At 42.8% G+C, this 13,259-nt stretch overlaps 1 protein-coding gene across 8 annotated transcripts in view; it reads left to right on the top strand.

Annotated features, from left to right (window-relative positions):
* Positions 1-13,259, top strand: part of MARK3 (microtubule affinity regulating kinase 3) — a 96,011-nt gene that overhangs the window by 73,013 nt on the left and 9,739 nt on the right. For 6 of the 8 annotated variants that reach the window (XM_021708040.1, XM_008049587.1, XM_008049609.1 and 3 more), the window contains one exon: positions 8,149-8,406. The exons of 1 other annotated variant lie outside the window; for it this stretch is intronic. In XM_021708040.1, the coding sequence (XP_021563715.1) occupies positions 8,149-8,406 (258 nt within the window). Of the gene's footprint in view, positions 1-7,377; positions 7,540-8,148; positions 8,407-13,259 lie in introns of all 8 variants that reach the window. One more of the 8 variants, XM_021708017.1, reaches the window with a different exon arrangement.

The following is a 13,259-nucleotide window of genomic DNA, read 5'->3' as shown; positions in this document are numbered from 1 at the left end:
TTCCGTGGCCCTTCTTATTTTGACAGATGCTTCTGCCTTGCTGAACTGCTTTGTCTAGCTCCTTCTAACTTTAGGATATGTGACTATGGGGCACCAAGTCAGATGTCTCAGGGGTGTTGAGAGCAGGATCTACTCCCTGCTCCCCATCCTGTGTACATGATCATGTGGATATGCTTTTCTAATCCTGCTTTCTGTACATTGTTTGTTGGACTCTTGGGAAATAGTTTGGACGATGTCTTTAATTTCTTCAGCTTCACTTCCTGTCTGCATTCCCCTGCAGATGACACCTTGCTTGTTGGTGCTCACTGCCTCGCATCCTGATCGGGGCCTCATTCATTGAAACACTCCTTCCCTTAGTATCATTCATGGAAATACTTTGCTTTTGAAGGTGCCAAGCAGAGGCTCAGTGCCAGGTCTTACGAGGCAGGCCTGTAGTTTTAGTAATATCTAGATTCTAGTTTTCTATCTTGTAAATGAATTGGAAGAGGAAAACTATTAGGTTTGAGAGCTGAAACTAGTGGTCATAATTTTGACTTCAGTTAAGGCTAGAGTTGAGTTAAATATGACTGCTGACTTTCTCTCTGTTAGGGTACGGCAGGGTGAGGGTGGAGAGTCTCAGAGAGGTGCGCAGCACTGCTGGGACTGACAAGCCGGAGGTGCGTGCTGGCAACCTAGAGATCTGAGTAAATGCAAAGAACTTTGACACACAAAAAGTTTAAGAAATAAAAGTTTATTTAAAAGTAAATTAGAGAAAGAAAAGAAAGAGAGAAGATTCAGCTCCCCAAGGTGGGGGAGAAGGACCAAAGCCAGGAAGCATGGTGACAGCCATAGCTCAGAGAGCACAGGGCCACACCAGAGTCTAGCAAGGCAAAGGTCACTGGTTGCTTGTGGTTGAATCCTTTTAACCATTCCCTTTGATGGGGGAAGATCATTAGGGTGATTGGATGGTGGTCTGCTTCCACGTCATCACAAAGGGGCAGGCAATCACAGGTACTGATGATGTCAGGTGATGGACAGCAGGCAGATAGGTGGGTTAGTGATTGCTGCCATGGTGGGGCTTATCTGTGTCATAGTTCACAGAGGGCTGATTAGGTTAACCCTGGGGTGAGGGGGTTCCTGCAAGTGACTTGTTAGACATTTGCAATTCACAAACTCAGACATTTGCAGTGTACAAACTCTTATGACTTTGGCCTTTACAAGGAATCAGAAGTTTACTAGAGATTATTATGCTAAACCATGAATGTTTGGGTTGTCCTGGTCTTGCATCTGAAGGAGATTTGCTTAGGGGGGATGGGCCAGGCCGCCATTTGTCCTGCAGTAGAATGTCTGAATGCTTTCTAATGGTTATGCTGAGGCTTTTTTAAAAGACTAAAGAATAAGCTAAGTTTCTTCTATGTTTCACTCTCAAAATCCATGCTTGAGTCTTCAGTCAGATACAATTAGCCTTATCTCTGCCCAGCTGCCTTCTTGGGCAGATTACTGCTTTCTCTTCTCTTTTCCCACCTATATGTCTTATTCCTTCACTAATTAAAAATACTGATAAGCTGCAGGATACCTGGACCTATGTTAGCTTCTGAAACAAACACATCAAGCTCCAATTGTAACCTTAAATATGTTGGACTTTTTTCTTTTAGCGGAATGTTTGTATAGAATTTGAATGTGAGGTGATCTTGGTGCCTGGGTGTGGTGGTTCACCCCTATAATCCCAGCACTTTGGGAGGCTGAGATAGGAGGATTACTGGAGCCCAGGAGTTGGAGACCAACTTGAGCAACATAGCAAGACTCCATCCCTACCAAAAAATAGAAAAATTAGCCAGGCATGGTGGCAACATGCCTTTAGTTCCAGCTTCTCAGGAAGGCTGAGGTTGAAAGGATTGCCTGAACCCAGGAGGTTGAGGCTGCAGTGAACTGTGATTGTACCACTGCACTTCAGCCTGGATGACAAAGTGAGACTTTGACTCCAAAAAAAGAAAGAGAGAGTGATCATGGCTCATAAAAAGTCTGTAGAAGTTTAAACCACAGATTCCACATGCCTGGAACCCTTGCTATCTTACTACTCTAAACATACCACTCATCAAATGTAGAGTTTTTTCCTTTTGCCATAAACAAGCTAATTGATTTTTAATAGTGTTTTTATTTTTAAATTAGTTTTATTAATTATTACTAGAGTAATCTTTCTGTCTTTTTGTTTTGTTTTTGAGTCGGAGTCATACTGTGTTGCCCAGGCTAGAGCGTAGTGTCACCATCATGGCCACTACAGCCTTGACCTTCCTAGTGGCTGGGACTACTACACCTGGCTAATCTTTTTTCTTTAATTTACCATTGAGATGCAGTCTTACCATATTACTCAGGCCGGTTGTGAACCTCTGGGCTCAGGCAGTTCTCTTGCCTCCGCCTTCCAAAGTGCTGGGATTGCAAGCATGAGCCACTGCTCCCAGCAAATCTTTCTGTTTTATCAGCTTTACTGTGAAAAATAAAGTTGATCATGAGTGGGGCTAGGTTTTGTCTAGCTGGTGCTTAGGCACAAGCACCTGTGAGTAGTTTTCTAAATTAAGACTCACTTTGAAACCAGGCATGCTGAAGACCTGCCTGCTTCCTGTAATCATCTTGATGTAATTATTCTTAACTTTCTGATGTCAGTCTTGAAAAATGGCCCAGTCTCAACCATGACCAATAGTTGGTGTTAACCAGGCATGAGAAAGTGTGGTTACGTCTTCGATGATATGATTCTGTCAAGATCATGGAGGTTTACAATGAGTCTTCAACCGCTTAGACACTGACACATAGTGTTCAACAAATATTAGCTGTCATTATTAGTCATAAGCTGTTCAGATAAGAGTGTGAAGAATTTTCTCAATTTATACTGACTAAACCTAATCTTTCAAGTTAATAATGTTGCTGAACAACCTACATAGCAGGAACATCCTGCCCAGACTTTTTCATATGCTTCTAGACATCTGTATGAAGCTATTTAGACTACATGGATTTAAAGACCCTCCCACACAAGAAAAATAACAGGAAGCACAACAGAATCATTTTGAAGAAGTTTTAGGTATTGGATATCACTGATAAAATTTAAAGTGACTTTATTACTTTAATCCGCTTAACCATTTGCTCTTCATCAAGTCAGAAGTTGAATAGAGAAGGATTGAGGACAGTTAGCACATGCATCAATATATGTACATATTTGTGTGTGTGTATATATATACATATATATGTATATATATGTGTGTGTGTGTGTGTATATATATATAAAAAAAAAAATATATATATATAAAAAAGAGAGAGAGAGAGATTGTTTTAAGGAATGAGGTCTTGCTGTGTCACCTAGACTGGAGTACAGTGGCTGTTCACATGTGTAATCATGCACCCTGTAGTCTTGGGCTCCTGGGCTCAAGCAGAGTTCTATAGGCCCATGGTACATTTTAGTTCTGCTTTTGCTCTTATCAGCAACCAAAGCATTTCATGGTAAAATGTTACGATATGGGCTGGATGCCATACCAAACAACTTCAAAGTACCTGTCCTTTAGTAGCTATAGGGGATTAAGATAATTGGTCTTAAGTATAACAGTTGGGAAGATTAAAAGGAACTCAGCTTCATCCCATGGGAATTCTAAGAAGAGCATTGCTATTTCTATAAAGTAAGATTTAAATGAACACAGCTACTGTTTAGCTTATGTAGAATGTTGTGGGCTAGACTATGAAATAACATAATTTTTAACCCTTTTCTGGGGGAGAATGTTCTTTAACTTTCATAACCAACTTGATAGCCTTTCTGAGTATGCAGGCTGTTGTGATGTTGGGGCTGCCTGTTGTAAATAGACTTTTTGTGAACTTGATTGTACAAACTTGAAATTCAGCAGACCGCTGAGTTTAATGTTTCCTAAATCAGGGTGCCAGGTCTATTGTAGAAGTCAGAAAAATCAGGCAGGCACAGTGGCTTATGCCTGTAATCCCAGCACTTTGGGAGGCAGAGGCGAGAGGATTTTAGTTCAAGGGTTTGAGCCCAGCCTGAGCAACATGGCCAGACTTTGTCTCTAGAATAAATTAAAAAATTAGCTGGGTGTGGTGGCACGTGCCTGTGATTCCAGCTACTTGGAAGGCTGAAGCAGAAGAATTGCCTGAGCCCAGCAAGTTCAGGCTGCAGTGGCCGTGAGTGTGCCACTGTCCTCCAGCCTGGGCAAAAGTGAGACTCTGACTCAAAAAAACAAAAGAGAAAAAGTCAGAAAAATCAGTTTTGTGGCTTGCTTAAATTTCTAAAGAAACAGTTTATTTAATTACCTTTGAAATTAATATGTCAAAAAAAGTACTAACTTAAAGTATTAGTTTGCATTTTCTCTTTAGAAGGATCTCTAACTATAATAAGGATCCATTTTTTTGCTGCAAAGCATCTAGTCTCAACGCTCTTGCCTTGCTTATATGCCAGTATGTCTTGCTACCCTGCTGGTCAGTCAGCAGTGTGCTCAGGGTAGTAGGTAGGACTACCTCTTGGTCTGCAAACTGACTAAAGCTCTTTCCTTCTGCATAGTCTTTGGGGCCTTTTCTATTCACTGGGAAAGACGCCAAACAACTCCTGCCTCCCGGTCTTCCCCTGGTTTCTTTGGTATATCCATTGCTCCTAGCTCCTAATTTGGATGGGGAAAAAAAATGTCAGGAGGTAGGCAGAGGCATAAAGTGTGTTGATCCTAGACTTTCCCTGAAAGATAACAGAACCCAAAAGACAGTTGTATTTATCTGTAACTTGTTAGAAAAATAAAATTTTTGTATGATATGTATGCCCATACATGTATACAAGAATCAACCCAGAGTTTCTTTAAATACTTGTATCAGTTAGGACTCTCCCTGTTGCAGGTGGCAGAAAACCTAGTGCAAACAGGGTTAAATATAAAAAGACTTCTGTGAGTTCATAGAACTAAAAAAGTCCAGGGCTAGAGTCGGTGTCTGTCTCCTCATTCTCGGTGCCCACTTAGTAGAACCGATGTCTTCCCACTCACAGCTGTGCTCCAGCAGAAGCCTTGCAGTTGTCTCCTTGATCTATTGGGTCTGGCTCTGGGTATCTGTAAGCTTGTCACTGGCCAAGGAAACTGGGAAAAGTTGGATTGGAGTCAGCTTCATCTGCAGCCCAGGGGCCTAGAGTTGCATACCTTAAAGCAAAATTTGAATATTGTTGCCACAGGAAAAGAATGGATACTACTGAGTGACAAAAGAAAATGAAACTGAATAAATGTTTCTTTTTATAGGGCATTTGTTTCCAGTTCTTGTATAGAGCCAGTCTCCCAAGGCAGAGGACAGAATTCTTCCTTTTTGAGTTGAAACTGAATAAATTTTTCTTTGTATGGGGCATTTGTTTCCAGTTCTTATTTAGAGTCGGTCTCCCAAGGCAGAGGACAGAATTCTTTCTTTTTTTTTTTTGAGTTGGAGTCTCACGCTGTCGCTCAGACTGGAGTGCAGTGGCATGCTCCTGGCCGTCGCAGCCTCGACCTACTGGGCTCTGGTGATCCTTCCACCTCAGCCTTCCAAGTAGCTGAAATTACAGGCGCGTGCTACCATGCCCGGCTAATTTTTTTGATTTATTGTAGAGATGAAGCCTCACCAAGTTGCCCAGGCAGGTCTCAAACCCACGGACTCAGGCAATTCACTCACCTTGGCCTCCCAAAGCGCGGGATTACAGGTTGAGCCACCGAGCCCGGCCTGTTCGTTCTTTTTGAATTGCATTCTTACTCCGTCACCCAGGCTAGAGTGTAGTGGCATGATCACGACTACTGCAGCCTCCACCTACTGGGCTCAGGTGATCTTTCCAACTTAGCCCTCAAAGTAGCTGGAACTATGGGTGTGCACCTCCATGCCCAGCTAATTTTGTTTTATTTATTGCATAGAGGAGGTCTTACCATGTTGCCCAGGCTGGTTACGAACCCCTGGGCTCAAGCAATCCTCTCATGTGAGCTTTCTAAAGTGCTGGACAGAATTCTAAAAATGCAGGGACAAGCAGCTCTTGAGCAATTTTTAAAATAATAATTATTTTATGTTTTTTTCCTGGGTGTTCTGGGGTTTATTGGGGGCCGGGAGGCCTATTTTATGTTTTTGAGTTGAAGTCTCACTCTGTCATCCAGACTGGAGTGCAGTGGCACACTCAAAGCCACTGCAACCTCCACCTGCTGGGCTCAGGCAATCATTCTACCTCAGCCTTCCAGGTAGCTGGAACTACAGGCATGGTGTTTCAGGCAAAGCCTAGATAGATGGCAGGGGCCGACTTCAGGTGCTTGAAGATGTATGACTTGATTTGTCAGGGTTAGAAGTCTGAACTTCATCCCAAAGACTCGGTGTGCTGTAGGAAGGTGGTGAGCAGATAAGTGGAAAGGTCTAGTTTGTATTTTGGGAAGTTCGTAGCTGTAAGGTGGATAGATTAGAGGGGTGTGGGGGTCAAATGAGCAGGGAGTCCAAGGAAGATGAGGAATGAGGCAGAAGTGGAAGGAATGGGCCAACTGAGGGGCTGTTAGGAAGGTTGACACCATCAAGATGTGGTTGGTCAGGGTATGTGGAATGAGGGACAGGAAGATCTTTCTGGTTTCAAGGAGTCAGTCCTTTGAAGGGATTTCTGTGGAAAGACACTGGGAAAGCGAAATCCCTGCTTATCCATAAAGAAACTGCCACTTGAACTCCAAGGACAGAATGACTGAACTGGAATTCGGGAATAGTGTGGTCCTTGTGAGACTCCTGTGGGTAGTTTTACCTGGTAGCTGTCTGTGCCAGGTGAAACTGCAATCTTCAGTCACTCTGTTCCTCTTGTGTGTCTGTAAACAGTTCATTTGCTCTGATGAGTTTTCCCATCTTAGACGAAGAGGCTCTGTTTTTAGGGATTTTGACTTTTCTTTTATAAAGGACTAAATGTTCTTTGAGTAGGAAGTTTCTAGACTACATTGTTAAAGCAACATAGGATACTCTGGTATGTAACAACTCGTTCCTGTACCTGTAATTATTGGTTCATCAAAAATATGTCTGTGTTTTTGGAATAGATTAAGAGCACAGCATGCTCATATATACACTTTATCACTTAGATTTTAATGGACACTACTTAGAATAGGCTCTATTTTATTCAGAACTCAGCGAACATTGTCCCTCTCACATACACAAATACTCAGACATGTAAGCTGCTGTTTTTTCAAGGTAATACAGTATTTTTAAGATTACTGTTTGAAAAAAATCAGCTACACTTAGAAATTGCTCCAGAATCCCCAAAAGAAATTTAAGAGATTTTTATTCTTTGGCAAAAATGAAATGGTTTGGGAGGAAGGTATGTACATTACACACAAGTTGCTGTGTGGTCACTACTCCTTCATACTGTGTTTCTGACTCTGCCTCAACCCAAATCCCTCCCAGCCTGATGGAAATGTTCGCTTACGCAACTAGCCCTGCTTCAGTTTGTACCATATCTTCTACCTGTCGGCTGAGACATCAGAAGTCGATGTCTGTGTCAGCCTCTGGGCACCCCATGATGATGTTACCTCTGATAGACAGCGCAGGAAATAACTTCAAGGCTATGTAAGAAAAGTGCACATTCCTCATGAAACTGGTGTTTACCCACGTCTTAATTTTGTGCTGTGGAATTTATAGTCCAAGATTTTGTTACAGTCGTTCACAAGGTGTCCTTTCTCCATGTGATTAGTTAAGCACATCGTGTCTCATGGTGTCCTTGGTCGCCTGTGTGTGTCTTCGTGCCTTTGCATACTACAAAGTGTGTAAGGAGTTCCCACTCCTCCCAAAGTTGCTTTCAGCGTGTGGAATTTTGTACTTAGACCGTGTGTGTGCTTCCAGAACCTTTTAGTTGCCTTTATCCTTTCTTGCTTTCATATTGGCACGGTTCTCTGTGTGTAAGCAATTTGAGAGGGAAGCAAAGGGGAAGAGCCTGAGTTAGCCATTCTCTCTCAATAAATTTCCCTGCATTAATCCAGTCCGTGAAAACATATGTATACAAGTCCCTTAAATTCTACGAGGGTACCCTTTCCCACTTTTGCTCCCAGGTCCTGTAAAATACACCTTGGATCTGAATTTAGTATACCCATTTTTGCCACTGTGTATAAAAGGTATATTGTGACTGTAAATTTTTTGTGTGCCATGATCGTAAGAGTCTCTTACTTTCTGGTCTCATAGCACTATTCCTGATCAAAGAACTCCAGTTGCTTCAACACACAGTATTAGCAGTGCAGCCACTCCAGATCGAATACGCTTCCCACGAGGTACTGCCAGTCGTAGCACTTTCCACGGCCAGCCCCGGGAGCGGCGAACTGCAACATATAACGGCCCCCCTGCCTCTCCCAGCCTGTCCCATGAAGCCACACCATTGTCCCAGACTCGAAGCCGAGGCTCCACTAATCTTTTTAGTAAATTAACTTCAAAACTCACAAGGAGGTAAGTGCAGGTGATGCTCATTGTTTTGGAGTGAACACATAGAGCAAAAGGAGAAATGTCTTTTCTGTTGTGTGAAGCCGTTGCCTGGATGCTTTTCATTCTGCCTTCAGCTCATGTTTTTCTGATTTTATATATATCTAATGTTTAAAACCTTCCAAATAGAAATTACAGAATTCAGGTCTTCATAACACTAAAGGTTGCCTTTGGGAAGTTTTTGTTATTTCATTACTCTTCCTTTTAATTACACATCTAGAGTTCAGATCTTGAAGTTTTCCCCTTTTTTGGCCCATGTAAGTTATACTGAGAGCAAGGTAACTTTTTACATGTATAGTTTTGGAGAGAAAGTCTCTGATTTACTCTCAAAAATACCAGTAATATTTGGCTGTGTATAAAAGGCTCCACGTGTCGAATGGGCTGTCATTTGGGCCTCAGAAACTCTAACAGTCCTTTGAGACTTTTTCCAAAATCTAGTGTACCTGTTGCAAAAGCTGAGAAATATTGACTGCTTCAAGGGGAAAAGAATCCCACCTTGAACTGTAAGCAAATAGAGACAGGCACCTTTAACCAGGAACGAATCCAGGAAACCCAAGAGGCCCTGCAGCTTCAGGACTCCCCAGAAGTTTTTTGAAATTAAGCTGAGCCATGGACTAGCACATATGGGGTGTCCTGCAGTGTTTCTGGTGTGGACCCTCTCGTGTTGGGAACATCAGTCAGATCTCAGCTTGACCCGTGAGTGCTCTGCTCTGTTGCTCTGCACTCCTCCTGGCCTGTTGCCTACCGTTTCGTTTCACACCATCTCCATTATTTAAACTGCAAGCTAAATGTCACTTTTCAGTCTCCTTATAGACCCGTCATCTGAAACTTAGGTGAGTCCTGTTACACATTCTGGTCGGTTTGTTATGAGGACAACAAATCACATTAGGGCAGATTTCTGATGTCCATTAAGCATCAATTAGAAGCCAAAAGATTTCAGTCTCCCTTCTTACTCTGCTCTCATCCCCTTCAGTAGTATGTCCCATTTCAGATTGGGCAGAACAGGATGGTCTAAAAGGCCATGCTAGGTTTGGGGCACCCATTCACGGCCAGTGAGAGAGACGATGAGTTCAGTCTGCGAAGAGCCTGGAGACCTCAGAATAAATCGTTCCTTCCTTTCAGGGTTGTCCCATGGCCTGCCCTGGGCCTCCTCATCCCCTAACTCCTTCCTCAGGACCTAGGCTGAAATGAAACCTTCCTCTGAAACTGAGTGATAGAGGACAGAGCCAGGTATCAGTCACATGGCTGTCCCTCCTCCTGTCCCTGCTTCATGCCACCAGGTGTTTTCCCTCTCAGCAGCACAGAGGGGGGATGTGCAGTATTCAAGTTTGGCCTCATTGAGGAAAGGCAGCCTCGTGCCCATACACTTTGGGCTGTCATTGCCTTTTGGTTTTTGAGGCGGAGTCTCCTTTGCCCAGGCTGGAGTGCAGTACCATGGCCATAGCTACCGCAACATCAAACTACCGGGCTCAAGCGATCTTTCCATCTCAGACTTCCAAGTAGTTGGCACATGCCACCACGCCTGGTGAATGTTTTGATTTATTGTAGAGATGAAGGTCTCACCATGTTGCTCGGGCTGTCTTACTCCTGGACTCAGGCAGTTCTCTGGCCTTGGCTTTCAAAGTGCTGGGATTACAGGCATGAGCCACTGTGCCCAGCCTGTAATTGACTCTTTAAGGAAAACCTTGCACGTCATTAAAATCCTTGAGGTTGTTTAGTTGTCTTTTTTCCCCATTTTGGACAGTCTGAAAGCTATCATTGATAAAAATATCAGCTCCTGTTACTTTGTGCTAAGATACATGCTTACTGTATGCTAAGATACATGACTATAGATAGATATAGATAAACCTAAAATAGGTACATATATAAATATATATATATATTATGTATACACACATTTTTCTGTATGAGTATATATGTAATATATATACTTTTTTTCTTTGAGTTGTAGTCTCACTCTGTCACCCAGACTGGAGTACAGTAGCACAATCATAGCTCACCCCAGCCTCATCCTCCCAAGTAGGTGGAAATCCAGGCATACACCTTTATTTATTTCACTTATTTTTTTGTAGAGATAAGGTCTCACTATGTTGTCCGTGCTGATCTTGAACTCCTGGGGTGAAGCAGTCCTCTCTCCTTGGCCTGCCAAAGTGCTAGGATAACAGATGTGTGCCACCACACCTGGCCTATTACACATACATTTATATGTGTGAAATGGGTGTTTTTATATTTATATGTATGTGCACACACTCAGTTAGGCTTCATGTTCCACCCTGTGGAGTAGATATTCCCCATTTTAGAGGGAACTGAAGATAAAGTTCAGAGCGGTCAAGTCAGATACATGTTCAAGATCCTACAGCAAAAAAGAAAAGTTAGGTCTGCCTGCCTAGAAAAGGCCCTTTATGACTTTGCACTCTTGCTCCCCTTAGAAAATGTAGCAAAGTTCTGTTTCCGGCTTGAGTGCTTTCATTCATTTTTGACTTATATTTATCTTGTATATCTGAATTGAAATTGGGGGCTGAGGTTTTGTGTTTTCAAAAATTCTAGGTGGTGGTCTTATTTTTCTTTCTTTTTTTTTTTTTTGAGTTGGAGTCTCACTCTGTCGCCCAGACTGGAGTGCAGTGGTCGGGAGCCTGCTGGGCTCCGGCGATCCTTCCGCCTCAGCCTTCCGAGTAGCCGGAATTACAGGCATATGCTACCACGCCCAGCTGATATTTTGATTTATTGTAGAGATGAGGTCTCGCTGCCCAGGCGGGTCTCGAACCCGCGGGCTCAGGCCGTCCACTCACCTCAACCTCCCAAAGGCACGGGATTACAGGCTGAGCCACCGAGCCCGGCTTGGTGGTCTTATTTTTCAACGTTCAGGCTGTTTTCACCGCTAAGATTTTGCAGAAAGATTCTTTTATTCCCTTATGTTAAAGTCTGCAAAATGAGGTTTGTGGTCTCCCTTAATGCAATGTATCAGTTATTGGCAGTTTGTTCTTAAAAACAAACCCCAGCACTTTGGAAGGCTGAGATGAGAGGATTGGCTGAGCCCTGGGGTTTGAGACCAGCCTGGGCAACTTGGTGAGACCTCATCTCTGCAATAAATCAAGAAAACTCAAGCCAAGCATGGTGGTACACACCTGTAGTTCAAGCTATTTGGAATGTTGAGGCAGACGAATTGCCTCAGCCTAGCAGGGTTTGGCTAAGGTGGCATGAGCGTGACACTGCAATCTAGCTTGGGCAACAGACTGGGACTTCGACTGAAAATAATAAATAATTAAATAATTAGATAAAATAAAATAAAATAAAAACAATCATGATAGGCCAGGTGTTGTGGCTCACATCTATAATCCCAGCACTTTGGGAGTCGGAGGTGAGATGTTTGCTTGAGCCCAAAGGTTTGAGACCAGCCTGGACAACTTGGGGTGATCTCATCTTTTCAGTAAATAAAGAAATTATTCATACAGGGTGGAATGCTCCTGTAGTTCCAACTCCTTGCAAGACTGAGGTGGAAGGATCACTTGAACCCAGCAGGTTGAGGTTGTGGTGACCCTGAGCATGCTGCTGCACTACAGCCTGGGCAATAGAGTGACTCTGTCTCCAAAAAAAAAAAAAAGTCACAGTCTTTCCTGCAGTAGTTGAAGCTTCTTACTTAGCAACTGCTAAGATGAAAGTTGTAGTGCCTGAAAGGCTTGGCATGTTTGCACTTAGATGCTGCAAGGGAGACTGGCCTGGTGCGAAGAAAACCTACACTCATGGCAGGAAACCTACACTCTACCCAGGGAGCTGCAGGCCCTTTGTGGTTAGGAGCAAAACTCTCCCTTCCTGCTGCCAGGCCTAGCCTGCATAATGGCTTCAGAGTCACCCTCCTTTACAGGCAGCATAGCCCAGGCACATGGCACATGCCTCCTCTGAGGTTTGTCCACGTGACACTGGTAGAGTGCAAAGGCCTCCCCCCGAAGTATCTCCTTTTCTCCTTATACTTCAAGGAATTTGTGAGGGAAAAGTGAAAAGACACCAGTAACCCTGTTTTTTCCGGGGGCAACATTAGACTAGGAACTTAGGGAGGTGTAATCCTAGCACTTAGGGAGGTGGAGGCGAGAGGTTTGCCTGAGCCCAGGGTTTTGAGACCCGCCTGGGCAACTTGGTGATACCTTATTGCTGGAGTCCAGCTCCAGGAGAGAGTCAGGGCTTGAGATGGGGGAATCGGGAAGCGGCAAAAAAGAAAAGATGAAAATGACAGGATCCTTCTTCCTGGGGAGAGTTCAAGACTCTGCCAATTTTTATTCAGTTCTTACAAGCTTGTATAGTTTTTTTACTGACCCCTCTACCCACAAAATGTATCCCATGTTACACATTAAATGTTTACATCATGTTTTTTCTTTTGTTTATGGGGAAGTTGACCTTTCAAGTTTCATTTTGTTCCTTCCTGCTACCAGTGGTGTAACAAAATACCAGGAGCCAATTTATCAGCCACATCCTGTGACCTCTAGGCCAACTGAATCTCTTCCCCTGCTATTCTATTTCTTTTCCTTTACTAATCTATTTTTTAATTCTACCCTTATGTATACTTTTAGCAGCAATATATTGACTTGTTTTTTCTTTTATATAACCACCCTTATCTTACCCACTATGAATTCTTAATACTCTATTTTAAAAAAATTTAACTTTCTTAATTCTAATTGCCTTATCTATATTACTTGCTATTTTCTTGTCACCTATTTTACATTTTATATTTCTAAACAGAACTTAAGTCTAAATCTACACTTATATATGAAATTAATCTTCTAATCCTAAATGTATTTAATTTTAAACCTACATTGTGTATAATTTTA

This window comes from Carlito syrichta, unplaced genomic scaffold (assembly GCF_000164805.1).
Source record: "Carlito syrichta isolate Samal-C Ts95f unplaced genomic scaffold, Tarsius_syrichta-2.0.1 Scaffold55413, whole genome shotgun sequence".
NCBI lineage: Eukaryota > Metazoa > Chordata > Mammalia > Primates > Tarsiidae > Carlito > Carlito syrichta.
Note: the sequence above shows the minus strand (reverse complement) of the source record. Positions and strands in the feature narration are given on the sequence as shown.